At 37.7% G+C, this 23782-nt stretch overlaps 1 protein-coding gene across 1 annotated transcript in view; it reads left to right on the top strand.

The window, feature by feature from the left end:
• The window catches only part of atp10d (ATPase phospholipid transporting 10D), a 61939-nt gene that overhangs the window by 3752 nt on the left and 34405 nt on the right, over nt 1-23782 (top strand). The window contains exons 2-5 of the mRNA XM_053335833.1: nt 12307-12664; nt 14115-14309; nt 22382-22586; nt 23234-23319. Of these exons, the coding sequence (XP_053191808.1) occupies nt 12378-12664; nt 14115-14309; nt 22382-22586; nt 23234-23319 (773 nt within the window). The 5' untranslated portion in view covers nt 12307-12377. The remainder of the gene's footprint in view (nt 1-12306; nt 12665-14114; nt 14310-22381; nt 22587-23233; nt 23320-23782) is intronic.

Below are 23782 nucleotides of genomic sequence, written 5' to 3'. Positions count from 1 at the left end.
TTTATTAGGGGCTGTGAAGAACAATGAACAACAGCATTAATCTGATCTAAATGCAGTATGTCTGTTTCCTGTATGCTATAATGAAAGGAGGTGATGCATATGTGCAGTAGCTTCAGTGGTTATCTCATTGTCTCAGCCATGTGCTAAGAATGATTGTTAGCAGGTTAGGCATGTCACAGGGATGTGTGAGTTCCTTCTAGCTTTAAGTTGAGAAAAAAAGAAAACACAAAACACTAGATTACCTTTTCATTTTATTTATTGTATGGAAATGGAAGTGATGCAGTATTATAGTGATGTAGTATGCAGTATTACAGTAAAAGTACTGCAGTATAATGAGTGATGTAGTATGCAGTATTACAGTAAAAGTACTGCAGTATTATAGTGATGTAGTATGCAGTATTACAGTAAAAGTAGTGCAGTATTATAGTGATGTAGTATGCAGTATTACAGTAAAAGTACTGCAGTATTATAGTGATGTAGTATGCAGTATTACAGTAAAAGTACTGCAGTATTGTGAGTGATGTAGTATGCAGTATTACAGTAAAAGTACTGCAGTATTATGAGTGATGTAGTATGCAGTATTACAGTAAAAGTACTGCAGTATTATAGTGATGTAGTATGCAGTATTACAGTAAAAGTACTGCAGTATTATAGTGATGTAGTATGCAGTATTACAGTAAAAGTATTGCAGTATTATAGTGATGTAGTATGCAGTATTACAGTAAAAGTACTGCAGTATTATAGTGATGTAGTATGCAGTATTACAGTAAAAGTACTGCAGTATAATGAGTGATGTAGTATGCAGTATTACAGTAAAAGTACTGCAGTATTATAGTGATGTAGTATGCAGTATTACAGTAAAAGTACTGCAGTATAATGAGTGATGTAGTATGCAGTATTACAGTAAAAGTATTGCAGTATTATAAGTGATGTAGTACTATGCAGTATTATAGTAAAAGTAGTGCAGTATTATAGTGATGTAGTATGCAGTATTACAGTAAAAGTACTGCAGTATTATAGTGATGTAGTATGCAGTATTACAGTAAAAGTACTGCAGTATTATGAGTGATGTAGTATGCAGTATTACAGTAAAAGTACTGCAGTATTATGAGTGATGTAGTATGCAGTATTACAGTAAAGTAATGCAGTATTATGAGTGATGTAGTATGTAGTATTACAGTAAAAGTACTGCAGTATTATGAGTGATGTAGTATGTAGTATTACAGTAAAAGTACTACAGTATTATAGTGATGTAGTATGCAGTATTACAGTAAAAGTACTGCAGTATTATAGTGATGTAGTATGCAGTATTACAGTAAAAGTACTGCAGTATTATAGTGATGTAGTATGCAGTATTACAGTAAAAGTACTGCAGTATTATAGTGATGTAGTATGCAGTATTACAGTAAAAGTACTGCAGTATTATGAGTGATGTAGTATGCAGTATTACAGTAAAAGTACTGCAGTATTATGAGTGATGTAGTATGCAGTATTACAGTAAAAGTACTGCAGTATTATGAGTGATGTAGTATGCAGTATTACAGTAAAAGTACTGCAGTATTATATTGATGTAGTATGCAGTATTACTAAAAGTACTGCAGTATTATAGTGATGTAGTATGCAGTATTACAGTAAAGTGATATATTATTATATATGACATCATTAGATTATTAATAGTGAAGCATCAGTGTGTAAGCAATTACTTTATAGTTAGTTAGTTTAGTCCAGCGGTTCCCAACCTAGGGGTGGGGCCCCTCCAAAGGGTCAGCAGATTAATGTGAGGGCTGCTGAGATGATTCATGGGAGAGGAAAGAAGAAAAAACTTGTGGAGCAGGAACTCACAGAAATGTGAAATGTGAGCCTGACTACACACTGGTTGTTGTAAAAAAAACACTGTTTTCATCTTAACAAAGATTGTTATATTATACATTTAGTCCATCAAATTTACAATAGTACAATGTTTGGTTGCAGAGAGTTATAAATAAATAAATATTGTAGGTGTAATGTGATACTACTTTATGTACTCTGTGCTGGTTTAGACACGTATTTGTCCCACAGCCTGCTTCAATGTCCAACAAATATACCTTTTCCCTTTTTACATATGTATTGCACAATTATATATCATTTGTATATAATTATTGAAAGTAATCGTAAGAAGTAACAACTCTATTAGATGTGTAGGCTTCCTGTCTGTGTAACATGTGAAGTGAAGATTTGGATGGACAGGTTTGAGGAGGTTGCTCATGGTTTCTTAGATCGTTCCTGATGTAGCACTTATGTATGTTTGGTTATGTCACTTAGGTGCCAGCTAGCTGCTTGTGTCTCTCTGTAATGTTAGACAGCTTGTTGTAATGAGGCTGTGTCAGGTCTGGTGTCTCTGTCAGACTCATTTCAGTATAGAGTGTTACTTACAGGTGTTGTGTTGTTGACTCAGTTCTCAGCTCCTCCGCCTAGGGGCCAGAGCAAGGTGATGTCAGCATACGTAGAATGTATCAGAAGAACTTAGAACAGAATAGCTGGAGGTTATATACAGTGAGAGAAAAGGCCTGTGTGCTCAAATGTTAGCCTTAAGCTTTTTCATACTGTCTGTACATTCCTGAGTGAGCTCAAGTCTGGCTTTCACTTACACGGTCTGATCATAGTTCAAAAGATGTGACCTACAACTATTTTCTATCACACTTTGACTCTGGTTCACTAGCAGATGTTTAGAACATGTTTAGCTAGCAGCATGGCTGAAGGGATGGAACTGTTGGTTTGTCTTTTGGACCAAAACTGGTTCAGACTGAAATGACTTGACTATGAATTGTTGTAGTAGACATTCATGATCCTTAGAGAATGAACTGTAATAACTTTGATCTGTTGACTTTTTAAGGTTAAGTCTCATTGAGTGTTATACTGCAGTTAATGAACAAATACCTTGAAAGCTAACAATCACATTAGTCTCAGTTGTACTTTGTGTTAGTGCTATTTTTAAATATTTCCATGCTAACACATTAAACCAATATGGGGATCATGGTAAACTCATAGACTGTATATAAGAAATGAACGTAACATCCGTGACGTCACCCATTGGTTTGTGGACTGCTGCTCGGAAGCCAATAGTATCGAATCTAGGCAGCGCCATCTTGAAAATTTCAGGTGCATGCTGGAAAAAAAAAGAACACGGATTCTACTTATATGGGCATGAGGCGGAGTCATGGACGGCAGTATGGGCGGGGCCAATGGCGGAGCGGGGAGGCTGCGATTGGTTACGAGGGCTGGATCTGAAGGACATTGGTCAATCAACCTGTCAATCACAACGTAGCCACGTAGCCTGCTTTATCGTCACATATAAAATCAGGGAGGCCAAAATGTCCCAAATGAACACCAGACTGCATTGAAGAAGGCTTTAAACTAGCGATTGAGACCATAAACACATTTTGAAAACGTTTACTGAGGTTAGAAATCAAGTGAGAAGTTGGTGAATTCTCCATTGACTTGTATAGAGTCAGTCGCCCCCTGGTGGCCTTTTGATAGAATGCAGCTCTAAGTTACTTCCGCATTGGCTTCTTTTCAGAGGACTGGAACTCCCCGCCTGGGTAAACTATACTACCCTAACCCAAGCATGAACATGCTAGCGTTATCACTGTTGGCATGTTAGCATGCTGATGTATGCAGTTAGTTCCAGCAGAGCCTCACAGAGCTGCTAGATTGGCTTTAAAGCCAGAGGCGGACAGAGTACACAGCTTCCTTACTTGAGTAAAAGTACAGATACCTCTTGCTAAATTTTACTCAAGTACAAGTAAAAGTACTACGGTCAGATGTCTACTTAAGTAAAAGTACTGAAGTACTTGTTTTTAAAAGTACTTGAGTATCAAGAGTACAAGAGTACATTTTCTAAATATTGCATTACTACTGCCACAGTGCTTACATTTATGTATAGAAATGTCCTAGATGGAGTTATGACAAATGTTAATGTTAATACCTTGGAGAACGTAAAAGGAATTGAAAGTAAAATCAAGTCATTTTCTTTAAAACCTTATGGTTATTATGGTTATTACAGCTCTCTCTCTCTCTCTCTCTCTCTCTCTCTCTCTCTCTCTCTCTCTCTCTCTCTCTCTCTCTCTCTCTCTCTCTCTCTCTCTCTCTCTCTCTCTCTCTCTCTCTCTCTCTCTCTCTCTCTCTCTCTCTCTCTCTCTCTCTCTCTCTCTCTCTCTCTCTCTCTCTCTCTCTCTCTCTCTCTCTCTCTCTCTCTCTTCCTTTCACCCTTCCTTTCCTCCATGGTTCCATCTCTCATCTAACCTGACCATGATTGGTGATTGGTGATAGGCTGTCCCAATCAGTGGTGCCTGCACAATCCAATCACGTTTGAGAGGGAAATGACAAATTGAGTTTTTGTTGGGTTTTTTTTAGTAGAAGTAACGGGTACTCACGGTTATGGATAGAAATGTAGTGGAGTAAAGAGTACAATATTTGCCTCTCAAATGTACTTGAGTAAAGTCATGAGTACTCCCCAAAAATGATACTCGAGTAAAGTACAGATCCCTCAAAATTGTACTTAAGTACTGTACTCAAGTAAATGTACTCCGTTACTGTCCGGCTCTGTTTAAAGCCCAGTGTAACATTTTCTCTCTATCTCTGTAGTGATTCCTCCTGCTCATACTGAACATTAGAAGATCTCTTCATAATGATTACAATGGAAGTGATGGAGGACTAAACCCACAGTCCTCCTTCTGTGGAAACATGGATTTAAAAGTAGATCTGAAACCTATATGAAGCTTCAGCATCCAAATGATTCAAATCTTCATCTTCTATGTTTCAACGTTAGTGTTTTTAGTGTAGCTGTATTATAACTTCAGTAGCTTCAGGAACACCTCCATTAGAATGAAAATAAATATTGAATCAATCAATCTTATAACTAGGAATTGGAATTCTTTTCAATAAAGGGACCTTTGTCCTCTGCTTTATAGAACACACATAGACAACTAGATGACACATGAGGACTTTACATATACTAGTTAAATGTCTACTAATAACTGATTAAATGAAGCAATGAAATGAAAAATGTTTTTTTCAAAATGGCAAGACAAACTGGTCATTGAGTTGGCAATAGTGGTGTGTGATTTAACTATATGTTATGAATAATAGTTATGAAAGGACAGCAAGATATAAGGGAATACATTTTCTATTCGATATCAACTCTCATCACAGAAAAGCTGTGCATTTTGTCTACTTGATGAAGCATTGTGTAGAGATGGATCCATTAGTTTATTCCCCAAAATTGTTGTGCAAAGCTGGGTCAGCTACCTGTCTAGCAGGGGCGATTGCTCTGAGACAACAAGGGAAGCTCACCTTCCCCTAAAATTTGGGTCAGTGTAGTCAGTTTAGTGGCAGAGCTGTTGAGAGCAGTCGTATGATTTTCACATACACCTTCACCTTCATGTTTGTACATATCACACTGTAAATAAAAACACAATCATAGATTTTTCGAGTTTGTAACCTGTTCAAGTTCCGTTAGTTCATTCATTCATTGGGCAGGCTAGTGGCTAGTTTTAAATCTTTTTTTGTGTGTGTTGATGTGGTTCTGTGGCATAGATGAAGCATACAACAGCCTCAATTAAACACTCCTTTTATTTGTAACTGCCTCGCTTCAATATGACAAGTTTTATGATGAAGATGTAAAGTGAGCTTCCCCTGTTTAAAACACCAGCAGCCTCCACTGCTGTCTAGGGAGAGAAAACAAAAGGTGAAGGTGTGGTGAGAAACTGATATATGAAGCAATGAGGGCCAGCCTGATGCCAAAAAAGTAAATTGGGCTCTTTCATCAGTTTGCAAAACAGGTAGTCTTAAGTGTGTCGAAGGTGTGTAGAAGGCTTAATGCATAATGAATCCTTAGTTAGGAGACGGTTTGGACCTCCTGACTCTTAGGCAATTCATTCATTCATTTTTTTACATGCAAAAAATCACATACTTCAACCCTCTCGATGGTCAAACAGTTGTGATTCTAAACATAAAATGATACAGTGATTACTCAGAAACACCTGGTATAACAGCAGTTAGTACTATTCTGTGACTAAGCAGTGGTTAAGATGATTTGGGGAAGCGATGAAGGTCTTCATTAGGGGCGAGATCATCTCTTATGTAGCTTATAAAAAGAAACTTAGGAGAGAGAAATTGATGTTGCTAATGGATACCATGTACTGTATGCAGTGAAAAACTTTATATTATACATATTATATATTATATTGTATGTTATACAAGGAAGGTATGTCTTTACAGGCGGAATATGATGATATTATTTCACAATATACACAACTTTTACGTCTTTCTAGGTCTCAATTTTATGAACAGGGAGATGAGACTAGTAAATTGTTAGCTCACTGCAGTGCTAGATCATTACAAAGCGGCAACAGTCTGGGCCATTTGGAAACAATTGGCTCCATGTTTATTCGAGATGTTCATTGAAGCTTTTAATTCTGGTGCACTCCCTCAAACATTTAATCAGGCTTATATCTCATTGTTTCTTAAAGGGTAAAGAAGGGGTGTGACGATACGATACACTCAGCTCACGAGACAAGACGAGACACGATATTGAGTTCACAAGATCATCTGCTAAAAAGGACATGAGTGCATTTGTAACTTTACTGGCGAGACGATTGATACTGCTAAAATGGAGTGCCTTGAATTGCTACCTCATCAGTCATTTGGTACATTCTGTGCTTTCTTTGTTTTCGTCTGTTTTGTTTTGTTTCCTTCTTTTAAATTTTATCTTATTCATTTTCTTTTTTTCTTTTTTCTTTATCTGTCTGATAGCATTGTCTTTGGGTATGTGAAGGGGGAGAGAGTACCGAGTCATGTATACATAATTATTTTGGTGAAATGTCATAACTGAAGCTGCACGTAAACAAAAAGATGATCCAATATGTTTCCAATACTGCTAATAGATTCACAGAGTTAGATAACACTAGGTAGTTTATCACACAGTCTTACATACTAACATGCAATATTAATTGTCCTCAGACAATACACATTAGAGTCAATGGGTTTTTGCAGTGTGTTTGAACTGACTGCAAGTGGCAGAGATCATCTCATGTCACAGTATCAGAAATGTATACGTCAATCAATTCCATGATTCTCAATACTTCATCTGATACCACAGTAAAACAGCTAAAAGTAAACTCTTTTATTAAAAACAGAAGGGCTTGAAAACATATGGAAATAATAAATAGACTGCCTGTAAAATTTAAATATAATAAATATAATTCAAATTTAAAAAAAATCTACCATGCTTAAAATAAACACATCAACTTTTTATGATGGCACGACATCTGCAGTACCCAGCCGAGACATGAGTAACAATAAAATGGTGAATAATAATAATAATGATAATAAGGTCATAAACATGTAGATTAGAGTAATGAAAACACTGGTGTTGAGTTGCTGCAGCAGTTATGAACCAGCTACTACTGTACATGTGCTGACAGAGTGATAACTTCTGCCTCTCTTTCATTCACACTCACTTTTCTGCCACTCGCTCTCTCACTCTACCACTCCCTTGCTACACATGTTACACACTGGCCTAATCTTTAACAGCTACTCTACCAACAATTGCCTAGATAATGACACAGAGGTTGACTTCAGTTTCATGACAGCATTGTATAGAGCCTCACAAATGCTATTGATTTCTAAATGAATGGATATTTTCCTTTATTTTTGGCATTAAAACGTGTTGTTTTTTTTGGCCTGTCGGGGTTTCTCATTGATAATGTTAACTTTTTATCAGTGTTTACTTTTATCAGCAGCAGCTCATGAACATTTCTGATCAATTGTCCTTCAACGTTATATAACCAATTTTATACAGTGAGGTGCAAAAGTCTGAGAAACCCAGAAATAATCAGAACATTTGAGGGTCCAGAAACATGAGAAGTAAAGAAATATTTTAGATTCTGGACTCGTTCTAGGTCAGCAATCACATTTAAGCAAATTTGTGGCATTGACCAACTGACCAACCATTATACCACTTCATTCTGGCCTCCTTCTGGACTAAACAGATGTGAGCCTACAAGTAAAATAACTAATACAGCCCAAATATTCCAAAACAAATGTGTGTCATTTTTGGCAAAGATTTGGAGCTCTCAGTGATGTGTAAACTGCATGTGACCCTAAATAGAATAGAATAGATCTTTATTGTCATTGTCACCAGGTACAACAAATTAAAGGTGCTCTCCAGTCAGTGCATCATATATAAAATAAAATAACTAAAAAATAATAAATAAAAATAAAAATAAAATAAAATAAATATATATCTAGACACATTCACCCCTCCACACATACATCAACACACGGACAATACAAGAACATTCATCAACATACAATCATTTTTGTTATTGCACATTAGCTCCTATTTTTGTTGAGAGTGGTTATTGCTGTTGGGTAAAAGCTGTGTTTGAGTCTGTTTGTCCTTGTTTTCATGAGTCTGTATCGTTTCCCAGATGGCAGCACATGTGATAAATAGTGAATAAAACTCAAACATCACAAAACACATTTTGAAAGAAAGATCTGGCAAAGTCAACAATAGTTGCCTCATCTTAAAATATGCCTGGTATGACAAAGACACGACACAGTAAGCTCTGACAATTCTGGATGTGAGATTAGTATGTTCCACTCTCAAATATAATGATCTAACAAAGACTTGCTCAAATGAGTCTTGGCAAAACATTTAATGGGATTAGCAGGAAAAAGGATTCAAGTCATTGACTTTCCATTTTCCAAAATGCAGCATGGGCTCATGAACCACGTCTGCAGCAGATCCATGCAGGGTAGCCTGCTGCTAGACACTGATCTGCCAGAGTGTTTAAAAAGGTATTTGTGCTGCTGCTTTGCTCTGAAAAAATGAATTGATGCATAGATTCGTATATATATGTGCAAAGTTCCAGGACTGTGTGTATTCCTGCTCAGGTAGAGGTTGTCCTTCTCTGGATTAAGATTTAACGTGGTTCTAAATGAATCATGAATAGATGCATACACACTCATAATGTTTAGAACTAGAGAGGTAAGAAAATGCTCCCAGAATGTCTCTACAGCAAAGTGTGCTAACAGTCTAGACCAGTGGTTCCCAACCTTTTTTCCTTGGAGCCCCCCCTACATGTGTATAAGACCAGCCGAGCACCAACCCCCACCCCCCCTTTTGACTTTGTTTTTCTGACCTTCATTTTGTGTCACCAGTGTACAAAATGCAAACAAGAAATGCAAGGACATCAACATATTTCTGAAAAATATCTCATTTAATATAAGCAAAAAATGTAGACATAGTTAGGTTGTTAAAGGAAAAATGCTGTCAGAGTAGGCCTGTGTATAATAATTCAAGGACTCATGAAACACTTTTTTCTTTAACAACCTGTTAACAGTAGGCCTGTGCACAAAATGCACAGATAAAAGTAATGCCAGGACATTCATGAAATATTCCTGAAAATGTGAAAAAATAAACATTAAGCCTAACATATATATAAGCCTGACAGTTTTCCTTTAACAACCTAACAGTATGCCTATATCCACACATCCTTACAAAGAAATAAAACAGCTCTGTCATAGATGTCCTGATTTAACTGAAACGGGTCAGTTTGCTTTTCATATCCATATGCACATCATGTCAACACAGGTTTTGGAACAGCTGTACTGCCTACTCTTTCAAAAGCCTTTCTAATGTCCGTGGATCTTTTTGACTGTGCCAGCATCTTCTTTCTCTGAAAAGAATCCCGACTTTCACCAACAGTGTCCGGGTGTTTTGTCTCCTGGTGTTGTTTCAGTTTAGTTGGCTTCATGCTATCATTAGCTAGTTTCTCGCCACAAAAAATACATTTTGGACGGCTGCTGTCCTGTCCTTCGATGAAACCAAGTCCAAGTACTTGCCACTGTTGCTCATGTGGGAATGTTGGGTCTCTTTAAAGTTAAAACCTGAAGAGTTGGTTTAGAACCTGCTCTATGTGGAAAGTGCCTTGAGATAACTCTGTTGTGATTTGGCGCAATACAAATAAAGATTGATTGATTGATTGATTGAAGTAACTCTCAAGATATTGCCTCACTTTCATCTTAGATACCGATAAGTCATTGGCACTTTTCTGTTTCTCAGACATGGTTTTTCATTCATAAAGTGGAGCACTGAGAGCAGAAGAAACATCCATGGTGCATTAGCAACATCAGCAATTTGTGGAATTTGAAACCATGTTAAAACAAAACTGTGACTTTAGCAGTCTTTGATCACACCTCAGAAAGGAAACAATCAGCCAATAGATGCACAAAAGGTTGGTTGACATGCAGTAATACTAAGGTTTGCTTGTGGCCCATATCTGGTCAACAGGAGCAGACTGCTTAAATGCCATCATTCCACACAGTATGTGGGCTGGATGAGGATATGGAATGTGGGCTGGATCAGAGCCAGAATAAAAGTGAACTGCAGTTCAAATCTGGTTCATTTGGTTGGTTCTTGGATCTGGGCCACAGCAGACTGCTATCTGGGATGACACTCAGGTGGATTTGACTCATTAAAGGCTTACTTAAGAAACAACATGCAGTCAGTGTTTACCTGTTATAAATATGGCTTTAAAATATAAATACAAATATAAATATGCTTTATTTTATACTTTTTGTTAGTCAACTTCATTTATTTATATGGCATTTTCCATTATTTTCACTTACTGAAGTGTCACAGTTAAGGAAGGCTGAGTTAAGTTAAATTTCCTTTTCAGTGTAAGATATACCAATGGCCACCAAGCCCCTGATCTGACCAGTGCTTGAAAATGTAAGCGTCTGTCTTTGTCAGACAAATGGTCTACATTACAGACATACTTTATAGCCATTCTGAGAAAGGTTAGGACTTTGATTTTTTGAGTATGTGTATTCTCAGGTAACTGATAAAAGATTTTTAGGCAATCATTCATATACAGGGAATATTAGGGGATATACAAGTAAATGGTTTACTTTTGCTCTCATTATCTCATTATTAAATGTTGGCTCACAGGACAGACATATTGTAAGGACATTATTTTACATTTATTTTGGTTTTGCTGTACACCAACTTCTCCCTTTACAGTACTTTATTTCCAGCAGTAGCCGCCAGTTATTTTTAGTCTCACCATTAGAATTTTTGCTATTTCATTGTTACATCTAAAACCAAATGAACAAGTCTGTTAAAAGCTTCTCAGCTGACTCTACATTGTATGTGATGTGTCATTATTAGGGCTGTCAAACGATAACATTTTTTAATCGAGATTAATCGCATAATTTCCATAGTTAATCGCGATAATCGTGTTTTGAAATGCATGTTTAAAATCCTGTCATTTTACATTTCAAGGCAGTTTTAAGCCCATAATGTAAAGCATTTCTTACCAGAGTGTCTTAACTGGGAATCAATCACGGCTCTGCTGCGACTCCCACACTCCAAAATGGTACTTTGGTGGAGCTGAGGCTGGCTTGGCTGCACCTGGGTGTTTAGCGTGGAGGTGCTAACTCAAACTCCACGTACTCCGGTGGTAGTTAAACTCCGTTTGACACAGGTTGCATTTTACTTTTGACTTGTCAACTGAAGCGTCTGGAAGTGTTTTAAAGTTAAACAAGCCGTTCAAAAGTCCAGTAGCTCTCTTACTTTCCATCAGCGCGGTAGGTTTACTGCAGGAGGCCACTTCAAAGCATAGCGCTACAGCTAGAGGAGCCGTCTATGGGGGAGTAGAAGGGACAAAAAGGCTTGCAACATTAAAATGCGATTAAAAAAAAACGTGTTATGGATTTCATTAATCTAATCGCGATTAACGCGTTAACACTGACAGCCCTAGTCATTATGTGTAGCTTTACATTTTCTTTGTGAGTAGTGTTCCTTTATCCTTTTATCAACAAATCATGTGTATGGGTCCAAACCAATAATGAACTTATATACTACCAAGTATAGTGTGTGTTTCAATGTCTCATATATCTTATGTTTCTGTGCCATACAGATCTATTGTTGTCATAAAATGATTAAAACACATCAATGTGTCACACTGCTGCACTGGGTGACATGTTTCTTTATTATTATGAACACACACACTGTAGTTTATTTATCTTGATCTCACACACAGTCCTGCTGCCAGAAATACTCACTAGAATACCAAATGTGGATTCATCTGCCACTGAAAATAGTCCCTAACAAATGCACTACTTATTATAAAAAAAAAGAAAAAGAAAAAAGAAATTACAATACTTACACACAAGTTAAAATGACTGAAAGACAAGCAGACGCATATGCTGGTGCAGTGGTTAGAGCAGCGGTTGATGATATTTTTTTTCTGTCTGCAGGATGAAGACATTGTGAAGTCTCCAGAGGAGCAGGAGGCCACAGAGGCCCTTTTCAAGCCCCTGCTGTGGAAATGGAGCGGCTCCACTGGGTGCGGCATCGCTGTCGGCAGGTGCTGGCAGGAAGCTCGGGGCGAGGCTGGTACTCTGGCCCAGACGACCTGCCCAACAAAAGCTCCCTGGACCCCCACACCTCTCCACACAGGTCCAGTGGGAAGAGAAGAACAGTGTTTGCCCGCCATGGGCCCCACCAGCAGGACTACCAGACCTTTTCCAGAGACTACAAGAGCAATGCAATCCGTACTACTAAGTACAGCTTGTTGACCTTTATCCCCATGAACCTGTTCCAGCAGTTTCACAGGTCAGACTTCTACATTGTAAAGTGGCGTGTTATTATTAAATTACTTAAAAAGTAATTTCTGTTTTTTCTAGTCTTATGGTTTGCTTTATAATTTACTAGTGACTGTAGAACTCTAGTCAGACAGTGGTTCAGCCTACTGATGTTTAAAGAAGCTTTTTCATTATTTATATTCAGCCGGTAGCCTTTGGTTATGAACACAAGTATCTTTCCTCTCTAGTCTTCAAAAAACACTGTAAGAGCTATAGGTACAACAGTAAATAAACACATAAATTAGCATATGTAACATAAATAACAAACACAAACGTCAATCAAACTCCATTAAAATGTACAGACGGGCATCAATAAACACATTCACTAACATATTTATCATATAAAAATCACAAGAAACGTTATAAATGTATCATTAGCAATGACCTGTATACATTTAACCATTGTCTTCTACCGTTACAGATATTACTAAACATAAATATATTACATATAATACATAAATGAATCACAACAAATTGGCCGGCCTTTTTCATAGTAAAGGCACCGCCTCTAAGATGGCAGTTGCATCCACTTCCTGTTTTGCAGAAAGCCTTCAAAATACAAAAAATACAAAACAAAAAAAGGCACTGTCGAAATAAAAGCTTACAGGAAGTGGATGTCTATAGGAACTACAGGGAAAACAAATCTACGCATTAAAATGAACATCAACAGACCATTCTAAGAGACTTTTCTAATGTCACTGTCAACTGTCAACACTGTCACGTGATTCAGATGGTTTCAACCTGAGGATCATGTGGAACACTGAACAGCAGGGTCAGCAGTTTTACACACTTCTTGGTTAACAATACTTTGAAATCAATTAAAACATACATTGCTGAAAATAAAGACAACCTGCAACAGGGAGCTTGAGTTTAAGAGTCATTTCATCTAGATCTCTTCCCTCTAGTAATATCCACACATACAAATAGATTCAGTTTTATATGTTCAGGTTTTGCTATATCTGACAGTTCAGCCTCTTTCCCAATACATGGAGTGTGATGCTCACAACATTGTAACTTTACACACTGTAAATCTACACACTAAGGTCTCTTTCCAGAACTGCGCATTTTTGTACGTTGGGTAAAGCAATGTTTTCATATCATCTTTACTAGGAAGCCCCAAGTCTCCCAGACAGTTTTCATTTAGTCTCTTACATGGAATGCATTCAAACTCCAATAAAACAATCCTAAATCCTATGTCTCACTTCAGTACCAAATCCTCCACATCATGGTACATTGGTTTAGTTTTTTTTTTTTTTTTTTTGGTTTTTGGGTTGTTGTTTTTTTTAGAATCTTGTGTAAAATGTGACATTTGAATAGAAAGCACCTGCTCAGATTATTAGTTTCATTTATCTGAAGTCCACATGTTAGTTCCACAAATGTCTGTAGAAAATTGATGTGCTGCTCTGGTCCATCTTGTGCAGGGCAGCCAACCTTTACTTCCTGTTCCTGGCGCTGCTAAACTGGGTGCCAGTGGTTGAAGCCTTTCAGAAGGAAATCACCATGATTCCTCTGCTGGTGGTCCTCACTGTGATCGCCATCAAAGATGCCCTGGAAGACTACAGACGCTACCTGTTTGACAAAAAGGTCAACAATAATGTAGTGCGAGTGTACTGTGGGTGAGTGAACCTTCTATACACAGTCCATTTTCTACCTTTGCTGATGTAAACTTGCCTTAAAGAAAAGTAGATTGTCATTGAATCCTTTATTGATGCTGGGAAGGCAACATTCAGAATAGCTGCTTTTGTCATTTAGCATGTGTTCATAGCTTAGCTGCAGTCTAGAACTGGTCCAGCTACAGTATATGAAAGTCAATTGTAAGTACATATGTACAGGACATATAGCATATGACCCACGGTGAGACAACAATGAAACAACAATAGTGCATCTAAAAAGTAAAAAATACATTAAAAATAAAATTTTACACATTAAAAACATGCTTAGAGCTTCAAGTACTAACAGTGGGGCAACAGGGCAATGACATATTTAAATATATGTACAAGTAGTGCAAATGGTGTGAGACAGATTGTTCATGTGCAAGAGAGCAACAGATGAATTTATATAGTGTGTGTGTGTGTGTGAACTTACAGAGAGTACATGCATATTATCGGTGTATCAAAATTTGGTCAGCTGACTTGCATCTAGGGCTGGTCGATATGGACAAAATCAAATATCATAATATTTTAGACCAAATACCTCAATATCGATATTGCAACAATATAGTAGAGAATACTTTCACAAAATAGTTACACTATAACATTTTTGATAAATAATCATCAGTAATGTGGGTAAAAGGTACATAACAAAACAGCTAGAAACAGTCTGGTAAGTTCAGAAAACGATATACTTAACTGTAATCATCTCTCTGATGACATACTGTATTGTGATATTACGATATCCAAAATCTAATACGATATCTTGTCTTATATCACAATATCGATATAATATCAATGCACTACCTGCAGCTATACTGGATTCATGCTGAATTTGAGAGAAAATGATATTGCTGTGTTTGCTTTGGGCTTTCCACAAATATATAGAGCAACCAGCCAATGGGACAAAGTTATCAGCTTGGGGAGTCCAGGAGAAAAACCCTGGAGGAAAAAAATGTCTTTAAAACTCAAATTCAGTGACCTGTGGTTTTAATTGTATAAAACAAGCCTATGACAAGATAACAAATAACAAAACTTGTGAATCACTTGACTCAAATCATGTGAATCTACTTCAGCTGAGTGCACACACTGATGATGACTAAATGGATGATGGAGCAACAGCCCTACTTTCCCAGCATGCAACAACAACAACAATGTAGAGCCGCTCCACCATACTGAAATAAGCATGGGGATATCTCAAAACCTTAACAGTTAAAACTCAGCCAGTCTGCATGACTAGATACAAACAAAGATAGCACCTTCACATACTGCATGATTTATCAGTGCTGGTCAAACACAAGCCTTAACTATAAAACAACCTGTATGTTATTCATTCAGACTGCAAACAATCACTTGGTGTCACATGTATCAATGTTAGGCTTTGGGATTTCCACAAGACAGATTATGTGTCGGGTGTTGATGGACAGGAAAAGGAACTGAAACTCAGCTTCATTTGTCTGGTTGTGGTTTTATACCAGAACAGAAAAACAATCAACCAACATCAACTATCTTTGTAACATGGCACCATTAACAATGCCACCTCCACCTTGTCTGCATTTCCTCTCTCACATCAGTTCCAATATAACAATGACACAGCAGTAATCATCGTCTATCTGTACAAGTTAATATCAGCTGGGTTAGTACATACTGATGAGCTATGAGCTATGAGCTATAAAAAGGTGTTGCATCTCATGATGGGTAAAAGCAAAGAGTTTCCCAAGACCATCGCAACTTGACTGTTGCAAAACATTTCAATGGCACTGGTTACAGATGTATTTCAACATTTCGGAATGGCCAGTAAAAGGACTGTTGGGCCTTTATCTGGGAGTAGGAGGAACATCACTCCACCCTCACCTGACCATGCTCTAGAACTCATCCCAAGATTTCTGACCAGGGAGTCAGAAGGTTAGCCAGAAGAGTAGCTCAAGAGCCAAGGAGAAAGAGTTCAGAAAGACTTGGACAATCGATCCAGAGAAAACAATAAGCAATGCACTCCATCACCATGGCCTCGATGCACGCTCACCCTGCAAGACTCCATTACTGAGGAGAAGGAGCAGAGCACACCTGCAGAGACAGATCAGACCCATTCAATCCATCAGCTATTTCCTGCCAGCCTAGTTCTCTTGGATTTTATGTATTGTTTTTTGTGATCATATGTTTAAATTCTTCATATGTCTCCAGCAGAAGTGTCTGCTGCAGACTGCTGCTGCTCTGTGGCTCTTTTGTGGTGGATTTTGTCATTTTGAATCTGTTTGATCTGTGTTCGATGTCATGGGCTACTTGTGAATGCGTTAGGGTTAGTCTGAATACTTGAGCCTGTCTTGAATTAGTTTGATTGTGTGAACGTGGATCAGTCTTTATGGAACCACTTTAATCTGATCTCATTTGTTAGGCTCATTCAAGTCAGGTGTTCGATAATAAGTGCTGCTTATCTGAGCAGGCTGTATGGAACGGACAAATGGTGTCTGAGTCCACCAAACAGGTAGTGATGCTGGAACTAACAGTCCTGTGGGAAGATTGCTTGAAAGAGGCTTTTTGGAAGGAAGCTCGCTAAGTATGCAGCATTGGTTAGTGACTGTCAGCAAGCTGGATGGAGGGTGAGAGGTCTCCAAATCTCTGCAGGGTGGTGGGGATGTGCTGCTCACTCTCTAACCAGAGCCTAAACCAGCTTGGGCATTGTGGGACATGTGAAGTCTGATCAGCCCCAGCTGGGTCACCTGGAGGAGGGTGTATGATGTTGAAAGATATACAAATAAATAACACATTTTCATGGATCTTTTTATGCAACTCAACTCAGTTAGTTAAACATTTTAGAAATTAAACGCCATCTAGAAACACAAGTAGTTTACTTTTCCAATATTCAACCCAAAATATCATTCTTTTACCAAACTCTAACCACAAATGTTGGGCATATTATAAACCTTGGTCTCTGATCCTTAATATGCCCTCCATCACTAACACTTCCACTATGACCTCCATGTGAACCAGGAACATAATTCAGGCAGCAGTTATATTTCTATCTTGACAAAACAGTTTCTATGTAAGTGTAATGTTGGACTGTACTGGACTGTACTTATATAGCGCCTTTCTAGTCTTTGTGACCACTCAAAGCGCTTTACATCACATGTCATTCACCCTTTCACACACATTCATACACTGATGGCAGGAGCTACCACGCAGGGTGCCAACCTGCTCATCAGGGGACTCTAACCATTCATACACATCCACACACCGTTGGCATAGCAACGGGAGCAATTTGGGGTTAAGTGTCTTGCCCAAGGATATTCAGGTGTGTTGGGACTATCTATCCCCTGCTCCAACACACACTCATCTGTGTGCTGCTTTGCATGGTTGTGTTTATGGCTGTATTCATTATTTCAGTTGTTAGAATGTAATATCATATTGCCCAAAGGACTTTCTTCAATGGATACGTTATTCATTCTTTGCTTTTCACTTTCCCTAATGGACATAATCAGAACCTACAGAACATTTCAATGAGGAAATAAATGACTGTTGTTTTATTTGAAATTCACAAAATGTAAATTGAATTGAAATGTTTGAACTAATCATCTTGTAATGAATCACTTTAGTTCTACTTTCTAAATGTATAATTATCATGCAGTATGCAGCACTGTAAGAGGTTTCTCCATATATATATTTTATAGATTTTGGTATTTATGGAAATAACAACCATAACTACAAAAGTTAGATACAATCACAAATACTAATAAAAAGTAAATTATAAAGAGTAGAAACAATTCTAATATATAAATATAAATTAAATAAAGAATCTTTATAACACATTGTTAATAAAAAAACAACAACACAGAAATAAAAGTAAATTGCACAAATCCTGTATCACATAAATACACAAGTAGAACACAATATAAACTGCGTTATAATTTGGTAGTGTGACTCATTTATTTTTTGCATCATTAGGCTTCCATAGCTGCTCCTCCTACCTCAGACTCTCAGTGTAGAGACCTGAGGTTAACCTGCTGCTCTCCTCATCTCATACTTCTGTGAGATCAACTCAGCAGGTAGAAGCTGCAACAAGGTTAATGATCCACACGTGACTTTATAAAAAGAAGACATGACGTGCAAATGAGTGATAGAAAACTGATCGTCTTTTCTTTCTTTTTTTGTGCTCCCCTTAATTATAGCTTCGTGAGACAAAATTCACTTAGACGAGAAATATCGTTCGTAATATCGTGCAATGAGATCTCGTCACTTCCCTAGTCTTGAAGGATCATCATAAGTCCCTGCATGGCTTCTTTCTCCTCTATGTAATTATACAGTCTGTCTTTTGAGTCATTTGTAAGACTTGAACCTTGAGTTTGTTTACAATGTGACTGCCCCTCAGAGGAGTGTCAGTGAATCTGTCACAAAGGTAGTTAACTATCCACTCAGTCCTATCAGTCCCACTTGGCCTGCCTTCTCTCAGGAAGGACAGGGAGGATGATTCCACCTGACAGCTGTCAATTTGTGGAAGGGACAGCAAAAATGCCAGCGACAAATATTCTAATAACAGCTGGAGGATAACTTGAGGTAGATAAGCTATCTAAGTGGAGATATTAAGCGGCAGGGTGGTGTGAATCCACTGGAGCAGTGGACTCATGTATAGACTGGAGCCTTTATCCCGTCTTCACTCTACCAAGGAGCACCTGCGGAAAAAGAGGACGGTGGGACCTTGTTCTACAGAGGATAAGGAACTGAGTCAACTCCTGAAGTCATATAAAAACAACAAGATCCGAACTACAAAGTATTCCTTCCTCTCTTTCCTCCCCAAGAATCTCTTTGAGCAACTACATCGCTTCGCTAATGTCTACTTCATCTTATTGACTGCTCTCAACTTTGTGCCGATGGTGGAGGCCTTCCAGCCAGAGATCTCTCTGACTCCTATCCTACTGGTTCTGTCAGTGACAGCCATCAAGGACCTCTGGGAAGACTACCGCAGGTTTAAGTCGGATCATTTGATTAACAGGCTTCATTGCCATGTTTACGACAGGTAGGTTATCTTATTCTTATGGCCATGTGTATTATCCTTAGTGGCAAAATTTGATCTCATTTTTAAGTCCAAGAAAGAAAGTTGTGACTCAGTCTTGTGCTTCTTTGTTTTGCTCTGTTCTCTATCTAGTAACTGTAGTTGACAGAAACTTAAAGTCCACTCACTAGACTAAAAACCGAAGAAAAAAGTTGCCTTCAAAAAGGGGATTACTACAAAAATGTAACCTACAGTAAAATAAAATGACTACACTATACTCTGGTCAAAGTGGTTTAAAAAATACAAAGTGACATCATGAACATTTAATGACCTGTAATTGAACCTGTAATAAAGGTCTGCCCTGTTCTCTCTGTGACCGTCTTGTTCCTGAATTCTTGTTAAATGTCTTCAATGCTGCCTTCCAGTTTGTCAGTTTGAGTGCTACTTTTAATCTGAGTAAAACAGATCAGTTCCAGATCTTGAAACTGAAACCCAAGATCCAAAGCACAAATGAATCCAAAAACTAATCCTGTTCATATTCCTTTCCCCTCACTTGTCTCAGATGGTGTGTATTCTGTTGAGGTTTTCTTAAGTCTAGTTAATGCATCACTAAGACTTGAAAATGGATCTCTGGATCTCTGATTTCTAATCAGCACACTGGTATGGTTTATGACACCCACCTCTTTGTGGTAACTTGAGTAATCGTTAATCACCACATTACAGTATGTGTTTGCAGTTTATCTTGGATGACCTCACTTTGTACATTATGTGTATTTATAGTAAGTCCTGTTCTCTGTATGTATATCAGTCATTGTCGGTAAATGGAGTGAGATTGTGAGTGTAATGATTAACCTCTGAGTGTATTCACACATACCATAGATCACTTGACAGGTGTTTATTGTTTTCACTGAACATTTTTTTTATATGCCATATAAGTCATTCTGTTGGCAAATACTAAAAACTTATCTTACTTTATAATTATAAGATTCAGTTGATTTAAATGACAAATGGATACATTTAAGGGTGTGATTTGTGTAGTACATCCATTGTGTACATTTGTCTCTCTAAGCTGATTGTTTTCACCTTCTACAGTCTTCCTCTGCTTCTTCTCCCCTGAAAAAAGTTTTATTTTGCTGTTTAAAATTTTTCTTAATGGACCTCCAAATTGTTAGCCATGAAGTAGAGGATAATGCCTGATGAGATGTCTGTTCTCAGGAATCTTTGGCCTGGAGTAATCATTGAGTAATCCCGCTTATACCATGTTTACTTGACAAAGAAAACAAATTAAGACTATTCCTTTGTCCATAATGTCTTGCGCAATCAAAATCATAATCATTCGTATCATCATTTAATAAGCCATGACACCAATAACACCTGAGGATTTGACTAATACCTGGGAGTTAGGGGTGTGATGATACACTCAGCTCATGAGACGAAACGGGACACGATATTGGGTTCACTCTAACATATAAAAAAAATATATAATTTGTTGTTGTTGTTGTGCTGCGGAAAACCCAACAATATATAGCTTTTGCATCACTTGCGTCTCAAGACGCCAGTGTCTCTACTAGTTTAAGACCAATGCAGCTGTCATTTTCCCATCCAACTCCCACGTTGTTTAAACAGCAAATGCACTTGAGCCCATCTGAGCACCCTTGGGTGTGTTGATCTTAAGATAAGGGGTGGCACATTGATACTTTGAGGCGGTGGATTGACTAACAAAAACCTGGTCTGTAGTCAATGGTGTGTATTTCACTGTTATTTTAGGAGCGCATTATCAAGATTTTAATATGCCCCTATAAATGCATGGGCAGAACAGGCGTACATTCTGCTAACATACTGTACAAAATGAAATACAATTAAGCGTGAAAGCGTGATTATTATTATATACATCAACATATTTTTTAAAATACACATTATAATGGTTAGTTACAACATTTCTCAGAATGAATTAATCAAAATGGTACTATACTATGATACTATACTACTATGTGGAGCTATTCTTTAACATTTCAGATTACATTGATCAGGTTTCCATACTTTCAGCAATTAAAACTCAGCTGATTTGACCTGTTACCCCATGACTGAACTAAATTATTAGAAAAAGAACCAAACCTGTAATTGGGAAAATAAAGCTTTTCAAATAGAAATGAAAATAAATTTGGGATAAAGTCTGTGTCAGTGCAGGATCAGGTTTTTTTGAGGCCATCTGCAAACAGGAAGAAGCTGTATGTCCGGGTTGGGAGGGTGTAATGAAGTTCTCCTCTTCCCTAGTAACTGATGACTTTGGCCTTGTAAATATTGCACAACTGGGTAATATTTATTTTAAACAAACGACTTAAAGACTGTGTAAAGTGAATTCAGACATTTTCTTCTAAACACATTAAATAGGTCATAAATGTATTTCTAAAAAAGGTGTAAAAAGCATTTCAACCATTTAAATTTGAATTGTGGAGCTAGGCTTCACAAACTGTGTTTCAACATTTCTGTGTTCAGGATTTAGTGGACGGGTCTGAAAATCATAAACCCACCCCTGCTGCTGTAGAGGTATAAATACATTCAGCCACTCTACTACTACTACTACAGTCTACAGTTAGCCAGTTAACTGAGTTAGCTGCCGAGCTAGCAGCTGAGTTAGCAGCAGAAAGCTCTCAGAAGTAGCATCCATGTTTCTGGTAGAGTTGGTGGCTTTGATTGACAGGTGACACTTGGTAGGGGGCGGGGCTTCAGCGAACTCGATGGGCACTCCCACAGCGTTTGGGAGCAGAGAAAGAGGCTGAGTTTTACACAACTTTGAAGCCTAATTTCATATATTTGGTGATTTTTTTAATCATTCAAATTTGGCAGGGTGGTTAACAACACACTTTTCTGTGATATGTCAAACTCAGAACACATATTTATTCTTACTTTACACAGACTTTAACTATGCATTTTAATAATGGCACTTTGGTAGCATTAGCCTTTAGCTCGAAGCACCATGCTGTAAGTACAGCCTCACAGAGGAGCTAGCATGTCTGGAGACTTGTTCATCTTCTGTGTCTGTTCTGTCCCACAGCAAGCAGAAAACCTACGTTGAGCAGTGCTGGAAGGATGTGAGAGTTGGAGACTTTGTCCGCCTGTCCTGCAATGAAATCATCCCTGCTGACATGTTGCTGCTGTATTCCTCTGACCCCCGTGGGGTTTGTTACATTGAGACCGCCAACCTGGATGGAGAGACCAACCTGAAACAGAGACAGGTGGTTTCAGACCTTCCAGCTAAGGTAAGGGCCGTCAAGGAAAAGTTCTATTACTTCATTGGAGCTGACTCTTCTTTCTATCAGCTTGTGGAAGCTCAAACAAATCTCTTCATATTGTTATTGTCTTTCCATTGTGTTCACTTCAGTTTCTCTGCACTGACTGATCAGATACTAAGAATAATCTGTTCATAGAAACTGGAGACTGTGTCAGACACATGCTGAATTTCAGTGTTCACTTTTGAGGCTTTTGAGTTGCTTAAGACAGCATTATACACCTGATTTACATTCATGGAGGAAAAGATATATAGCTAATTTGAATATATGACTGCCTGTGTGTGTAGACTTTGACACACTCAGTAAAAGCACAAACTCTAAAATGCATCACATCCTCATATAAGAAATTTTGAACACCTCATAACAGCTCTAAAATACAAAGTGTATGCATATAAAAGAACAAAAAAATACACATCGAAATAAGGAGACATCTAGGAGACATGAAGGAGACATCTAAAGAAAAAGAATTAGATACTGCTGTTCTGTAAGAGACACACTGTACTGTTCTCACACTACGCACTTCCTTTTTGTTATTATTGGTATTGACAGAAACTCAGGCAGGACACACTAGGACACAAAAGGTGAGCATGATCTATTGTGTGTGTTTTTTTTCCCAGGGACGAGAGTTGACCCCTGAGACCTTCCATAGTCGCATTGAGTGTGAGAACCCCAACAATGACCTCAGCAGGTTCAGAGGTTACATGTGAGTTCCTTTTCATGGTATAGTTCACAGGACCAGACTGATATAGCCATCTTTGACTGGATGTAACACAGTGTACGCATCATGATATATTATTGTCTGCATTTTGATAGAATTGAGAAAGTACCTTTTTAGAAGAAAAGAAATGCAGCTTTGTTGAAGTATTTCCATGGAATGCAGCAGTCATAGCATGGACACAAGAACACATTCATTCATGTTGATCACCATTTGTTATATTATGCAGCATAGTTGATTAATTAAACATTTGAATTCATTAATTATCATATTATCGCATGATGGGAAAGCTGTAAATAGTGTCATATATACTGTATGTACTGTATGTTTTGAATTTCCTTTATTGGGATTTATTAATGATTTGTGAATGGTTTATTTCATCAACACTGACTATGTAACAGTGTCCAAACCATATGAGAAATGAGATGGTTAGATGACATAGTAAAATGGT

The sequence above is a fragment of the Scomber japonicus genome, chromosome 16 (assembly GCF_027409825.1).
Source record: "Scomber japonicus isolate fScoJap1 chromosome 16, fScoJap1.pri, whole genome shotgun sequence".
Taxonomy (NCBI): Eukaryota; Metazoa; Chordata; class Actinopteri; order Scombriformes; family Scombridae; genus Scomber; species Scomber japonicus.
The sequence above is the reverse complement of the archived record's forward strand: the minus strand, read 5'-3'. Positions and strand labels throughout refer to the sequence as shown.